At 36.5% G+C, this 16556-nt stretch overlaps 1 protein-coding gene across 3 annotated transcripts; it reads left to right on the top strand.

Annotated features, from left to right (window-relative positions):
* The first annotated feature begins 312 nt into the window (after nucleotides 1-312).
* setdb1a (SET domain bifurcated histone lysine methyltransferase 1a) lies at nucleotides 313-16406 on the top strand. 3 transcript variants are annotated; one of them, XM_058752706.1, is made up of 21 exons: nucleotides 313-615; nucleotides 1412-1612; nucleotides 1697-1893; nucleotides 1998-2023; nucleotides 2294-3761; nucleotides 5716-5853; nucleotides 5959-6163; nucleotides 8686-8759; nucleotides 8879-9069; nucleotides 9308-9770; nucleotides 10110-10338; nucleotides 11139-11373; nucleotides 12295-12659; nucleotides 13177-13293; nucleotides 14019-14188; nucleotides 14264-14491; nucleotides 14606-14650; nucleotides 15204-15302; nucleotides 15398-15600; nucleotides 15691-15779; nucleotides 15886-16406. In XM_058752706.1, exons 1-21 carry the CDS (start codon nucleotides 554-556, stop codon nucleotides 16001-16003), a joined length of 4923 nt encoding a protein of 1640 aa, XP_058608689.1. In that variant the 5' UTR covers nucleotides 313-553; the 3' UTR covers nucleotides 16004-16406. The 3 variants fall into 3 exon arrangements, with proteins under 3 accessions (XP_058608689.1, XP_058608690.1, XP_058608688.1); XM_058752707.1 differs by having other exon boundaries at nucleotides 314-611; nucleotides 10107-10338; nucleotides 15886-16405; XM_058752705.1 differs by having other exon boundaries at nucleotides 314-615; nucleotides 10107-10338; nucleotides 15886-16405.
* The last annotated feature ends 150 nt before the right edge of the window (nucleotides 16407-16556 follow it).

Genomic DNA, 16556 nt, shown 5'->3' with positions numbered 1-16556 from the left:
AACACGGATTGATTAAACGACTGTGATTGGTCCATCCATGCCAGCGCTGAGAAAACTAACAGAAGAGGCGTGCAATGGCTCGTCCATAAGGAAGCTTGACGATAAATTACACGTGGGAAAAAAAATACAAATTTAATCTTTAATGGTCATTTAATAGAAAGCACAAGTGGAACTCCGCGTTTAACTACAAGAATTAACATTTAGACCTAACATACTTAAATTTCGCTTAACTATGCCCGTAAAATCCATCTATTTTAAGTTGATGTGGGCGTGGTTAACCCTCCCGCGTCAACGTGCACTGGACCAATCAGAATGTCTCTTGTAGACTGCATCCGCCAACGAGCGCACAGATACAGTAACAGACTGGACATTGTTTACCTCAATGCGTTTTTAGTTGTTTTATTGCGCACTTTTTAGTTTTTCATGTGATGTCGGAGATTGTAGGCAATCCATAAAGAGTCTTCCTTGCAGTACTGGCAGATTTTGTGCTTTGCCGACATATAAACAAGCGGAACAGTGTCCGCCATACAATCCTGCAGCTGCGCGCTTTTTGATGTATGAGTGTCTTCAGGATTCAAACATACTACAGCAGCAAGTTGGGGAACTAGACAGTATGTATGTCACTTTGTGTTATCATCTTGCTTTACGCGGTTGCTGTATTGCCATAGCAAAGAGTAGCCACATGTGATTTATTAGGCCTTAATTTTGGTCAGTTTAAGGGAAGGAAGTTATACACGTTATGATGTTATATTTTTATTTCCTCCATTTATCACGGCTCATTACATTTCAATCAAGAGTATGTTACAGATGTTGGACAAACACTTAAACAACAAAAACAGAATAGAGCTTCATTTCTTAGATCCCAATGTGAAGTCAAATCCAAATTAAAGGAGTAGTTCACCCAAAAAAAAAAAGAAAATCTCTTGAAAATGTGATGAAATAAACTCCTTTACATCTTACATCACTTGCTCACAAATGGATTCTCTGTAGTTAATGGGTGCCATCTGAATGAGAGTGATTTGAAGTTAGAAACATCTTTATGATTTTTTTTTTTTATTACAAACATGCAGCTTTTTCACTTCACAGGATGTTAATTGATGGACTGGAGTCGTGGGGATTATTGTGATGTTTTTATCAGCTGTTTGCACTCTCATTCTGACGGCACCCATTCACTACAGAGGATCCATTTGGTTTGAAAGTGACGTAAATCTAAATTTCCCCAAATCTGTTCAAACTCATATGTCTTGAATGCCCTGAAGGTACATTTTTGGGTCAACTGTTCATTTAAATGGAAAATAATGCAAAATGTCAAAACTGAACACAGGTATATAGTGTGTGATGCTCAATAAACTATGAGCAAATCTTGTGCAGTTATTAACGATTGACCTTTTTCAATATGTTGCTCCAACAGTAAAGCCATGAGTAGCAGAAAAGATGATGATAACCTCCTGAGAATGACAAAGGATGACCTGCAGCGCTGGATCCAGGCAGAGGTGGACCGAAACCCTCATCTGATGCAGAGACGTGAACAGCTGACGCGGGTGGAGGACTGGGTGAAGCAGAAGGAGACGGAAGCAACTTACACCCGCCTTTTGTACAGCAATGCCTGCGAGTGAGTTGTTGTGTTTTTTTAATGCCTGATGACAGTATCTCCAAATCACAATGGCCATTTGACTGTGTTTTGTGTCTGTATCAGGTCAGTCCTTGAGTGCGAGTCAGTGATGAAGGGTCTTTATGGAATGCTGGGACTGGAATACCGAGATGAAGATTCGGAGGAGGAAGGGGGAGGAGAACCACAGGACATCATTCATATTACAGATGACGAGGAGGATAAGCAGGAAAATAATGTGCTAAATGGGGATGATGACGATATCATTGTCATTGATCTGGGAGGTAAGTGACATACATTTTAATGGAAAGTGCTTGGAAATATAAATATTGTAAATTATGGTGTTGTAATTAAAAATCTGATACCACTTTTGTTTTTTCTCTTGCAGCCACCAAAGAATCCTTGGAACCAATGGTGAGGACGTTAACTGAAAAATTGGTGTCACACATTCTGATTCACAGTTATATTGTGCTTATTTTTCTTTTTTTATTTCTTTTTCCTTTGAATTTTTTACAATATTTTTTTTTATTGTTTTCATCCATTTTTATTTGATTCATGCATTTAATTAATTTGTCTGCCTTTGTTTCTTTGTGTCCGTCTTTCTGGGTATTGGACCTTTTTTTTTTTTTTTTTTATTCTTTCTGTTTTTATGTGTTTCTGTCTTGATTCATTCTTTTCTTTTAGCTTGAAAAGGTGACTGTGGCCATTCAGAAGTCATCCAGACTTGTTCAGGATTTAGTCCAGATGGTAAACAAAGCTTCCTCCATGAGTGCTGCATCACCATCATCATTATCTGACATCTCTAACAGACCCTCGTCAGCTTCGACCCCTGAGACCAGCCGTTCTGAATCGGTAACACCAAAGCTGGAAGTACCTGAAAACCCTATTGCTATAGTTAAGACCGAATCTCTACCGAAAGTACCTGAAATGTCCTTGCTTCTCAGCAATTCAGAAAAATACAAACCTATTGCCGGTCATAAGTCAGATTCTAAACCAACAATTAAGACTGAACCACAACTGACAGCATTAACCCCTTGGGAAATGAGCATTTCAAAACAACATGAAACTGCTACTCTTAACTCTCCATCCTTAAAATTAATTAAGACTGAACCTCAATTTACAGCAGTGAGTCCTTCAGAAACACCAGAAACCTTTGCTAGTCCTTATTTTGGATCCATAGCAACAATAAAGACTGAGCCTCAGTTGATGGTAATAAAGTCAGAAATGACTTCGCCTCCAAGCACTTCAAAATCTTTCAAAATTCCATCCATTGCATCAATTAAGACTGAACCTCAGCTGAGAGCATTAACTCCTGAAATGTCTTTGCTTGAAAGTGATTCAGTAAAGTCAAGCAGCTTTCATTCAGATCACAAAGCAACAAGTAACACTGAACTTATGTTGCTGGCGATAACTTCTCCTGAAGTCCTGAAAACAAGGGCCTGTCCTAATTCAACATCTGTAACATCAAAGGAGACTGATCCTCAAGTGCCACTAGTGACCCCTTCAGAAATGTCTTCACCATCAAGCAGTTCAGAAAAAATGGAAACTTCTACCAGTGACGATACAGCAAACGTAGAAACAAACCAGACTGAGCCGGAGTCGACCACAGAGGCTCCTCCTGATGAGGCATCACTGCTTCCTAGTCCAACGACTAGGCTGAGATCTTCAAAAAACTCTGTGCCTGTAAGCAGCACTTCCAGCCCGCAAACGGAAACAACAAGAGCGCAATCGCCTGCAGATAGTAATGATGAACCCTCTGACACAGAGTACTTCTCTGCTAGTCCTGCTGACAGTGATTATGAACCCCCTGAGTCAGAGTCATCGTCAGACAGTGATTATGAACCCCCTAAATCAAAGTCATCGAGAGACAGTGACGTTGAATGCCCTAAATCACAATCTGAGTCTTCGAGAGACAGTGATTTTGAACGCCCTAAATCACAATCAAAGCCATCGGGAGATAGTGATTTTGAACGCCCTAAATCACAATCTGAGTCTTCGAGAGACACTGATTTTGAACGCCCTAAATCACAATCAAAGCCATCGGGAGACAGTGATGTTGAACACCCTAAATCACAATCTGAGTCATCTGTCGATAATAATGATGATGCCAGCGGCAGTGATGCTTCTGTAGAACCTTCCAGTCCTGACAGAAGTAAGCTTTATTTTTTATTTATACAGTTCATATCACAGTATGTTATCAGAACTAATCTGTTATGAATAATCTTACATTATGGTTTCTGATCTTACATTTTTAATGTAAGATCAGAATTTAAAATAATTTAAAAATACACAACCGTTGTCGTCGCCAATAGCCTCGTGGTTAGTGCTTCGACATACAGCGCAACTGCGCTCACGGCGACTCGAGTTCGATTCCCGTCTCGAGTTCCTTAGCCAATCACGCTCCCCTCACTCGACCCAATGCTTTCCTGTCGCCACTCTACTGTCCTATCCAAAAATAATAATAATAATTTTAAAAAACTAAGAAAATACACACAACTGTTCAGTTTTTGGAGTTATTACATTTTTTATTAAGAAATCAGTGCATTCATTTAGCAAGGATGCCTTAAAATGATCAAAAGTGACATTGTTACAAAATATTTCAATTTCAAATAAATGCTGTTCCTTTGCTATTCATCAAGTAATCCTGAAAAAGAAATCTGAGTTTTCACAAAATAATTTTTCAACACGGCTGATAATGAGAAATGTTTATTGAGCAGCAAATCAGCATATTAGAATGATTTCTGCAGGATCATGTGACACTGAAGACTGGAGTTTTACTGAAAAGGAAATTTATTTACATTAATAAATTGCATTTTAATGTGTATATATATATATATATACTATTTCACAATATTACTGATCAAATAAATGATGCCTAGGTGAGCATAAGAGACTCACCAAGGCTTTCAGTGACATTAAAAAGCTTACCGAACCCAAACTTTAAAACAGTTAAAATATATATATATATATATATATATATATATATATATATATATATATATATATATATATATATATATATATATATTACTAATATTTGGTTAATATTTGGAACACTGTGCAGTTGAATGGCCAAACTAAGTGTATTGTGATTATCGTTACCAGTGTTGGGCACTTTACTTTAAAAAAGTAATTAGTTAAAGTTACTAGTTACTTCTCACAAATAGTAACCGAGTTAGTAACTGAGTTGCATCATTATAAAAGTAACTAATTACCAGGGAAAGTAACTATTGCGTTACTTTTTTTAAAACGTTCAAATGTCAAATAACTTTGGATGCCCCCAATATTAAATATGTTAAATTAATGAAATGGACACTAAAAAGAATAAATTATTATTATAAAACATTGTACATTAATCTACATTATTTATCTACTGACACTTAGTATCAGTCAGTCAAGCATTATAATATAATATTATGATAATTTTATATTATATGATGATGGAACTTTAGTAATTAGAATAACCAAGTATGAATGCATATTTGTCATCAATATAAAACGCCCTAAGGATTAATGAGATGCTGGGTTCATGAATATTAATCACGATGTCTGCGTTCACTCGAATTGATTTGCTGAAATCAAAACAGGAACGATAATAGGTGAGCGCCAGCCAATGAGATTGTCGTTTGCGCATTAGTTCCGCCCACTACAAGAGAAACCAGCAGTTCTTAAAAGCTGAAGAATTCCAAAGGAACTCTGTTATTTTGACAGGAAAATACAACAAAGAATATAGTTTACATGTAGCGCGTCAATTCTGCATGTTATGGAAGACTCTCTTGCTCTGTATCTTTGTTTGCGTGCGTGTGTGTGAGAGAAAGCGACGGCGAGGCGTGGGCTTCACACTAGAGTTTATGGTACGTCAAATACAGCTACACTGCGCATCCATTCAGATGAACTGAAAAATTTAATTCTAATAATATAGTAACTCCACATTTTATTGTCAGTAATGGTAACGGCGTTGTAACGGGGGAAACAGTAATTAGTTTGATTACTTGTTACTGAAAAAACAATGCCATTTATTTATAACGCCGTTATTCCCATCACTGTACGTTACTGATTATATACAGTAACTGTATTTATTTGTCCTCTGTCACTGATCTTCTTAGGTTCCAAGTCTTCATCCAGTGAGTCCTCCAAGCAGCAAGAACATAAAGAGATAAAACTTAAAGTTGGCGTGGCAGTTTTGGGGAAAAGGAAACATAACTTGTGGTGTAAAGGAACAGTACAAGAAGTCCAAACAGAAGGTAAGACTGACCTATTTTGTAAATTCACAAACCTTTAAATTGAAGGCGGAAATCTAATAGATTTGGTTGCATTTGTGATCTGTCTCATCTTTCTTTCCTTTTTAGAGGATGGCCTCAGATATAAGGTGGAGTTTAAAAGTGGTAAAGAGATGGTGCTGCCTGCTTATCATGTGGCCTCTCTGCAGCCTGCCATACTCAAGGATTTGTTTATTGGCTGTCGTGTTGTGGCCAGCAGCAAAGATGATGAAGGAAAGGCCTCGTTTAATGCTGCCGTATTGGTTGAGCTTCCTGAGCGCAAGAATCGCATGAGGTGAATTTATCAGGGATGTGATTTTTCCGTATAAATGCGGATTTCCGTATTTTCTGACCTCTGAGGTACGACCCATGTGATTCGTGTAGATCCGAGTTTTTTTGGGGGGGTGGGGGTACTGCATGATGATTGAAATCACGCAAATGGCCCTAAGCTATTACCTAAAAAGATTGTTTTCTAAAACATCATAGACAGAATGGTCCTGAGAGCGCTGCACGAGCCCACAGCGCCACCTGCAGAACAGTTAAAAGCGTTCAAATTATTCAAAGTTCCAAACGCGAGTAAATTAAGCGCTGTAACGTGTTACTCCACCCTGTGAATTTTTATGAATTGCGGTGAGAATTTGGGATTGCTAGTACTGTCATAAAATTCGCAACGGTTGTGATGTAATTATATAATAGACATGTCTGCTGTTACAGTACTGTTTTTAGTTTCGATTCACTTTTAGTGCTAGCAGTGTTGCCAACTAATTTTCAGGAAAAGTTGCTAAAGGAAGGTCGATTTGTTGCTAAATGATGTTGTGATGTCATTGCGCAATGACGTCATTACGTAATCACGATGCAAAATTGTCACTGCATCAAATCTCAGTCAAAAATATATTTTATATATGTTAATATAGATTTGTTTGTAAAATAATATAAATGCTAATATATTAAAATATAACTATTTTAAATACAAAATGTAATTGTTCAATAATTTAATGAATTAATAGACTTACACATTTTTGAACAATTGCAATTTAAGTTTTACATTTTTATTAGCTAGTTAACTAGTAAAATTACACATCCTGAACAGTTATAGTTTTAAGCAGTGTATTAGTAGTTAGTTAGTATGCTACACTCTAAGAAAAGTCTAAAAATAGGGCACAATCTACTATGTTAATATGAAGGAATTTTCCTTATTGATTTTTCACAGGTTTTTTACCTGCATTTTAAATTACGTATTGTATTTTGTGTTTTCGGGTTACAGGGTTACAACGGATAATGGATAATTACTATATAATACCTTTTCCATTTTTCTATATATTTTTCTTAGTGTACTAACTGATCAACAATCGCAAGTACAAGCTACTAACAAGGTGTATCGTAAGTGAACTAAATTATTAAATTGCAAATAGCAGCTAACTTAATTCACGTGTTGTGTGTTCTGCTAGGCATCTTTAATTTCCTCTTTTTGTGTAATTTAGATGGAAAATGCATGCCTTTTTGTTGTTTGAGTCACTTATCAAAAGTTGCTAGAAGTTGCCAAATAAATATAAAAAATAGCTAAACTTGTTGCTAGGTGCTTTTGGAAGAAAAAGTTGCTAGGGTAGTCTGAAAAGTTGCTAAATTTAGCAACAAAATTGCTAAGTTGGCAACACTGAGTCATAGCTGCGATGCACTTGGTTTGAGCCGCTTTAATTTGCATTTGGGAACGTAACATTCGTCATTAGAAACGTTTAGTTTCAGTGTCACATAATCCTTCAGAAATCATTCTAATATGCTGATTTGCTGCTCAAGAAACATTTCTGATTATTATCCATGTTAAAAAAAAAGTTTTGCTGCTTAATATTTTTGTGTGAACAATGATACCACTCTAACATTTGTATAAGATTTAAAAAAAGAGAGAGAAATTAATAATTTTATTCATCGTGCATGAAAGTGATAAAAAGTGAGTGAAGACAATTATTTATATTTAATAAATGCATTAACAAATTTAATTAATATATTTGATAAATGCAAATAAATGCTGCTCATTAAACTTTATATTTATCAAAAAATCCTAAACCAAGTGTATCACCATTTCCACACAAAATATGAAGCAGCAAATTTGTTTTAAACATTGATAATAATCAGAAATGTTTCTTGAGTCATAAATTGTAATGATTTCTAAAATTGACAATGTCACAAAGTGACGTGACACTGAAAACAAGTAATGATGAGGAAAACTCTGCTTTGCATCACAGGATTAACATTACGTTTTATAATATATTAAAATTGTAATAATATTTTACAATATTGCTGTTTTTGTTTTGTTTTTTACTTTATTTTGATCAAATAAATTCAGCCTTGGTAAGCAGAAGATATTTATTTCAAAATCATTAATTGTAATGTTTCCAAACTTTTGGCAGGTACTTTAATAATAATAACAATTCTATAAACTTTACTATAATATATTATAATACTTTATTATAATATATTATATTGTTATGATTATTAAATGCTGCTTTTTATTTTTACAGGGCAACAGTATGTATTATTACAATATAAGATATATCAATGTATTTGTGCTAAAAGTGCTGGGGGCGTGGTCAGATTTTCCTTCTTTTGTCTCTAGCCGATCACATGCCTGATTTATGGTCAAGGGATAGTTCTCTTATCCTCAGGCTATTCATAATCTTTTTTTTTTTTTTTTTTTTTGTTCTTTCATGGAACATGAAAGGAAATATTTAGCATAATGTCCAGGCTATTTTGTTTTGTTTTCAAGTTATGTCTAAAAATATAAATATCCATAATATCTGTTTTGTTAAATGTTTCTATTAGGTTCTTGGTGTTTTATGATGATGGTCTTGCAGCTTACCTGGCACTTCCAGACCTTCGTGTTGTCTGCAAACAATGTAAGAAATTCTCTTTCTTAATTTCTTTATTACTCCATTTCAGTCAGTTATTTTAAGACCCCATATAATCACTTGACTGCTAAAAGAGAATTTTGTTAACTTTTTTGTTTTCTTTGCAGTGAAAAAGGTGTGGAGGGACATTGAGAATGAGACATTGCAGTTGCAGGTGAAGGAATATCTTCGTGTCTATCCCAACCCCATTGCTGTTGTGCTTCGCGCGGGGCAAGACACCAAGGCGATACGGAATGGCAAGTTTGAGTCCTGCACGGTGCTCCAGTTGGATGGCAGCCTGATCCAGATCTGCTTTAAGGTGAAAATGAATCCATTGTGGGACGCCAGATTTCTTTGTGAACCTGACACTCATCTATCATCTACATTTTACAATTTAGTATCTTTTATACTAAGGAAAATGAAAGACAAAGGGTACTTCTTGGGAACGTCACAGCATTTCATATTTCATATATTCATAGTTTTCCCACTGTCAATTCACTTTCCCCACTGACAGATTGGCCATTTTGATGCTGATAAATGTGTTGTTGTTTTTTCAGAAAGACAAGCAGAAAGAGTGGATTTATAAAGGCTCAGACAAGTTGGAACACATTGTAAATATCAAGAAACGTCTGGCTAAAGATAAACCCCAGAAAAAATCGCCTCAACAGAAAACGCAGCAACAACAACCTCAACAGAAAACGCAGCAACAGTCATCTCAACAGAAAACGCAGCAACAGTCATCTCAACAGAAAACGCAGCAACAGTCATCTCAACAGAAAACGCAGCAGCAACAACCTCAACAGAAAACGCAGCAGCAACAACCTCAACAGAAAACGCAGCAGCAACAACCTCAACAGAAAACGCAGCAGCAACAACCTCAACAGAAAACGCAGCAGCAACAACCTCAACAGAAAACGCAGCAGCAACAACCTCAACAGAAAACGCAGCAGCAACAGTCATCTCAACAGAAAACGCAGCAACAGTCATCTCAACAGAAAACGCAACAGCCTGCTGTAACAGGTAGACTTTTTGTGTTTCATGCACATCCTGCCTGTTTTATACACGTTCCCAAATAGACATGTGCAAGTATTCAGTAATACATTGGGATATTGAACATGCTCATTATCAATATGACAAAACTCAATATTTTAGCAAAAAAAAAAAATTAATTTAGTCGTGTTCTTTTGCACTGTTAATCTCTTGAAACATTTTATTACATTTATACATTTTTTGTGTATTTTATTTAAATGTTCAAGTTTCTTTTTATTTAAAAAAGTTCATATGTTTGGGAGAACAGCATATTTATTTATCTGTTTTTGTAATGTAATACAATTCATGCTCAACTCTGTTGTTTAGCAGGAAATGCCACGCCTCAGCGCAACACAACTCCCTCCTCGACAGCAGTTCCCTCAGCAACTGTTACATCAACAGCTGTATCTCCTGTGCGGGTCACCCGACAATCCGATACAGTCATCAAAATATCATCTGTTAGCCCTCAAAAGATCATGTCGGCTGCTTTCCAGCCAAAAGTCATCCTCCAGAGATTGACAATGCTTTCACCTGTCTTACAAGCTGTCTCAAATTTAAGGTGAGTAGTGGGCTTGTCCCAGTTAAAGGAACCAGTTCACCCAAAAATTAAAATTTGCTGAAAATTTACTCACCCTCAGGCCACCCAAGATGTAGATTGATTTTGTTTCTTCATGGGAACAGATTTGGGAAAATGTAGTATTACATTGCTTGCTCACCAGTGGATCCTCTGAAGTGAATGGGTGCCGTCAGCCTGAGAGTGCAAACAGCTGATAAAAACATCACCATAATCTACAAGCAATTCACACCACTCCAGTCCATCAATTAACTGTACAATTATCTTGTGAAGTGAAAAGCTGCATGTTTGTAAGAAAAATACCTTATTAAGATGTGTAACTTCAAACCCTTGTTTCTGGCTGAAATACAAGTCCTCTATCCATAACATTTCTTTCTCTGTTGAAAAAGTTATCTGGTTTGAGTCAGGAGAGAAATATGCACAGATCAAGTGCTGTCACTGGAGGAAATATAGACATATTTTGGCCAGAAGTGATGGTTTTAGGTTAAAACAGCTTTTTACAAGTCAATAATTGATGGACTGAAGTCATGTGGATTACTTGTGAATTATTGTCATGTTTTTATCGGCTGTTTGGATTCTCATTCTGACGGCACCCATTCACTGCAGAGGATCCACTGGTGAGCAAGTGATGTAATGCTAAACTTCTCCAAATCTCTTACACTTGGATGGCCTGGGGGTGAATACATTTTCAGCCAAATTTCATTTTTGGGTGAACTATTTCTTTAAATACAGAATGATTTGGAATACTAATCACCAACCACATCATATTGGGCTCTATATTCTAGAAGTGCAAAACGACCTGCCCCTGATGAGGAAGAAGAGTATGTTTCTGAGGAAGAAGATTGTGTTTTAATGCAACACCAGTACAAGTCCATATACTTGCATCATCGCTGTTGTCCAGCATGTGTGGATGGGGTGAGACCGTCTCAAGTCGACATGCATCGTGGGGAAAATCCACTTCTTATACCACTGCTGTTTAAGTTTCGGCGAATGACGGCTAGAAGGCGCATCGATGGAAAGGTGGGTGGCGTTTGAGGAAGTTGCTCCATTTGGTCGTCAACTACTCTCAATGTATACTTCTGGTGAAAACTTTGGCATTGCTAAGATTTTTTAAAGGGGTCATATGATGCGATATCAAGTTTTGCTTTGTCTTTGGAGTGTTACTAGCTGTTCGTGCATATATACGATCCGTAAAGTTGTAAAGACTGAAGTCTCAAACCCAAAGAAATATTCTTTATTAAAGGTTAGACTTGTCCACGCCTTCCTAAAATGCCTCATTAAAACATGTCCCACATATCTATGTCACTGTGTTGGATGATTTGCATTACACCGGCCAAATGTTTACGCAAAGAAAGAAGGCATAACTTTTATTCTCGTTGTAGTATTGTTGCCGCCGCCACCATGTCGTGGAGACACTGTGTGTTTCCAAATATGGTAAGGGGCGTAACATTTTTGTCACACGCTTGAGGTTTTCGACCAATCACAATGCACTGGATAGCTGGCCAATCAGAGCACACCGCGTTTTTCAGAACGATGAGGATGAGATCGACGTGTTTCAGAAAGGCGGGGCAGAGAGGAGCAACAATAATGTACAGTATATGGAAAATAATGTGTTTTTTGAACCTTAAACCACTTAAACACATTGTGTTACACAAAATAGTTATTTTTAGCATCGTCTTATGACCCCTTTAATGTTTTTGAAAGAAGTATTTTATGCTCACCAAGGCTGCATGTATTTGAGAAAAAAGCAAGAATGGCAATATTATTACAATATGAAATATATATTTTCTATTTAATTATATTGTAAAATCTGATATATTTGTGTGATGCAAATCTGAATTTTCAGCATCATTACTCCAGTCTTCTATGTGATTTTTAGAAATCATTCTAATATGCTGATTTGTTGCTCAAGGGACATTTATTATTATTTGCTCTCTCTAGGTGTTTTTCCACATTTTCTATCGTTCTCCGTGTGGGCGGAGCCTGTGCGACATGCAGGAAGTGCAGGAATACTTGTTAGAAACGCGTTGTGACTTCCTTTTCCTGGAAATGTTCTGTATGGACCCGTTTGTTCTTGTGAATCGTGCCCGACCTCCTTCCACATCAACCGGCAAGCCTCACCTCTACCTGCCGGACATATCAGAGGGCAGAGAGGTGTTGCCGGTGCCCTGCATTAATGAAGTGGACAATACGCTTGCTCCTAACATCAGTTACACCAAAGACAGAGTTCTAGCTCCGGGTGTTTCAATCAATACAAGCCCAGATTTCTTGATCGGCTGCGACTGCACAGATGGCTGTCGGGACAGGTACAGAGTTTTGAGTCTGCATTTGTGCGTGAAAATTTGTGAGATTAAAGGAATTTTCTGGGTTTTTGTACAGGTCAAGGTTTATTTACAGCTGTTTATCTGTGACATGTTGTCCTTTACTTCAGAAGATACTTTAGACTCGCGAGTCATCATTCAGTTTGTGTGTTGCTGCACCTTTTGCTTATTTGTTGTAGGTGACCTTAAAAGATTTGTAAAATGTTTTATGCAGATTCTAACATTTTCCAATTTTTTTTTTTACCTAATAAAACTAATTTGTTTATGTACTGTATCCACCAATTCCTAACTGGCAGTCATAATTCTTGAGATCATACCCAAAATATGGCTTCCCAGAAAAGGTGTTTTTTGGCTTGGAAATAATGAAATGGGGGGCTGAATATACCTTTTGATTTTAGATTGCCAACAAGTGATAATTATTTGACTACATAAATTGGATTAAACGGGGAACATTCCTTTTAAATTATGGAAATTGCTATTAAACATTTTGTATTTGTGACAGGTCGAAGTGTGCATGCCACCAGCTGACCATTGAGGCTACGTCTCTATGCAGTGGAGGTCCAGTGGATGTTAGTGCCGGATACACACATAAGAGATTGCCAACCAGCTTGCCAACAGGGTTAGAAACAAACTCTTTCTGTTTTTCTGTCTGTCTGATGATCATTTGGTTACAGTAGAGCCCCTCTAATATCAGATGTAACACATCAGTGTTTATTTATTGTCAAAAATATTGTAATAATGATTTGCTCCAGATCAGCACATAACTAGATATGCTGCCATTTGTGTTTTAAAAGTCTCTTATGCTCACCAAGGCTGCATTTATTTGATCAAAAATACAGTAAAAACATGAGTATTGTGAAATATTATTACTATTTAAAGTAACTCCTTTTTTTATTTGGATATTTTAAAATCTAATTTATTTCTGTGATGCAAGGCTAAATGTTCAGTTCCATTACTCTAGTCTTCAGTGTTACATGATCCTTCTGTAATCATTTTAATATGCTGATTTGGTGCTTAAGAAACATATCTTATTATTAATGTTGAAAACGGATGTGCTGCTTAATATTTTTATGGAAACCGTGATGATGATTTTTTTTTTCTCCCAGAATTATTTGATGGATAAAAAGTTCAAAAGAGCAACATTTGTTTATAACAAGGTTAAGTTTTTACTGTCACTTTTGATAAATTGAATGCATCCTTGCTAAATAAAATGTATTCAAAAAAGTTCTCTCACTTACTTCAAACTTTTAAACAGTAGTGTATAGCTTTCTCACCTCAAAAACAAGTTACACATATATTTTTAGACACAAAGCTGATTGAAATTCTTTCCACCCATCTCTGTAGGGTGTACGAGTGTAACCCTCTGTGCCGTTGTGATCCGAGAATGTGCAGCAACAGGCTGGTTCAGCACGGTCTGCAGCTGCGACTGGAGCTCTTCATGACACAGCACAAGGGATGGGGCATCCGCTGCAGAGATGATGTGGCCAAGGGCACGTTCGTGTGTGTTTTCACTGGTAAGTGAACATAACTTATAGTTCTTTGAACACAACAAAATTCCTCCCTCATCACCTCCATCTATCACCTCACAGGTAAAATAGTAAACGAAGACCGAATGAATGAAGACGAAACGGTGTCTGGCAATGAATATTTGGCCAACCTTGACTTCATTGAGGGTGTGGAGAAACTAAAAGAGGGTTATGAAAGCGAGGCGTACTGCTCGGACACAGAGGTCGAAACCAACAAGAAGAACATAACAATGAAAACAGGGCCGTTACGGAAAAACACTCTCTACCAAGACGACTCCAGCAGTGGTGAAGGTGTGTGGTGTGTGTAAATATTCAACCTTATGACCATATGAAGACATTAGCTAAACAATTGCGTGTCTTTTCATTTCTATATGTAACTATGAAATTTTCTCTCTTTTTCCATAGAACGAGAAGAACTTATGGAACTGGACACAGAACAAGAGTCAGAAGGTAAGATGCACTGTTATGCTAGTATTTTTTTTCTATTCCATTATTGTTCTTATTACTATTTTTAATTTTTATATTTTCTTTTTATTTTAATTTAATGTTTTGTGCATGTCATTTTTGTAGTTTAAAAAAAAAAAAAATCATTTAACCATTACCATTTAGGTTTAATGTTTTTTCTAATTTAGTTTAAATTTGAGATTTTATTTATTTCCAGTTTACCATTTAGTAATTTAGTGCTTCAACATAAATTTATTTTAGTTAGCTGCCAAGGCACCATTTCTAATTTTCATTTAGTTGAGTTTTCATCTAATATTTTAATTTTATTTCAGTAAAACATGATTTTAATCATCCTGGTTTGCATACTTGGCTGGTGATGGGGATTTAGTAACTAATAAGACAATATGAACGTTTAGGGCATGTACTTTGATATAAGACAGACTAAGCATTGACAATGAGGCATATAGGCTGAGATCTGGAAACTTTTTTGCATTATCCATGCGGCCCTATTATGTAGCAAACTTGCTTGCTTTTTTTTTTCTTCTCTTTATCTGTTTAGTGAATCACATGTCCTTAGGTGAGAGAAAACAATTCCATAAGCCACATGAAATATATAAAGACATTCAGAAGAAAGTGACCAAACAAATGAGAGAGGACGGTCAGTTTCAATTCTCTCTATTCTCAATTTGTGTTCCTCATTTGATGTTTTTAGTGTTTCATTGAATTTGCTCAGTCTATTATTTGTGTCTGTAGGTAAGGAAACCTCAGGTCCAAAGCGTTGCTTTGCCATAAAGTCATTCCAGAGAAGAGTAAAACCTCTAGAAACCTTGAACGCAAAGAATGAGAAAACGAGGACCGCTGTAACTGGCAACAACACCCGCAGACAGTTCAATGGCGAGGAGACCTGTTACATCATTGATGCGAGACAAGAGGGCAACCTCGGCCGCTTCATCAACGTAAGCCAAACTCAGCCTTGTCACTGTAGATGTGTCCGCAATTATACAAGTTTGTAAATATTATGCACTTATATGTACATCTCTCAACAGCATAGCTGCAGTCCGAATTTGTATGTTCAGAACGTCTTTGTCGACACACACGACCTTCGGTTTCCCTGGGTGGCATTCTTCGCCAGCAAGTCGGTGCCTTGATTCATACCAGCTTGATTCTCTAATACAGAAATTGAAGTTTTAATTAAAAATAAGTGGTTAACCCAAATGTTTGTCTATATTTGTCTTTACCAGGCGCATCAAGGCGGGTACGGAGTTGACGTGGGATTATAACTACGAGGTTGGCAGTGTGGAGGGGAAGGTTCTGCTCTGCTGCTGTGGCTCTTTGCGGTGCACAGGAAGGCTGCTCTGATATGCTGCTTTCAACAAAAAACACTAAAACTCTCCTTGAGGTGTTCTCACTGTAAAAAGTTTTACCAAGCCATCAGAAACAGCTGTGGCACTGTTCTGGAAGAGCGTTCCTGTCATGACCCATTGAATATGAAAAGTATATTAAAATATATTAAAGTTTGTGTCGTTGCTTTTATTTTAGTTTTGTTTTTATTGTTTTTAACCTCTACAAGAAATGTTGAGTCACTTAGTGAATGTAAATAAACTTTGCAAATATCAAAAACTATGTTTTGTGTAATATATGTCTTGAACGTCATTTATTGTCAGTGAAATATGCAGGTTAAAAAGCTGTGAATGAACGACACTATTAAAGTAATAATCATGTTGAGGAAAGGGGAATAAAACTTATTTTATATGACAATGGTGTGTGTAATATATAAAATTGTCTATACTTTGTTAGTCATACTGTAGTATCAACTATTACTACTGTAAAATAAATTAAAAAATGAATATTTCAACTATATTTTGTAAGTAGCATTGGATAAAAGCGTCTGCTAAATGACTAAAGCTTTTTT

The sequence above is a fragment of the Onychostoma macrolepis genome, chromosome 19 (genome assembly GCF_012432095.1).
Source record: "Onychostoma macrolepis isolate SWU-2019 chromosome 19, ASM1243209v1, whole genome shotgun sequence".
NCBI lineage: Eukaryota > Metazoa > Chordata > Actinopteri > Cypriniformes > Cyprinidae > Onychostoma > Onychostoma macrolepis.
This window is presented reverse-complemented; position numbering and strand designations above follow the sequence as displayed.

Coding starts and splice junctions, on each gene's coding strand:
- setdb1a (XM_058752705.1), top strand. CDS start 554: ATGTATGAGTGTCTTCAGGATTCAAACATACTACAGCAGCAAGTTGGG. Junction 6,164..8,685: donor GAGCGCAAGAATCGCATGAG/GTGAATTTATCA, acceptor TGTTTCTATTAG/GTTCTTGGTGTTTTATGATG. Junction 9,070..9,307: donor TGATCCAGATCTGCTTTAAG/GTGAAAATGAAT, acceptor TTGTTTTTTCAG/AAAGACAAGCAGAAAGAGTG.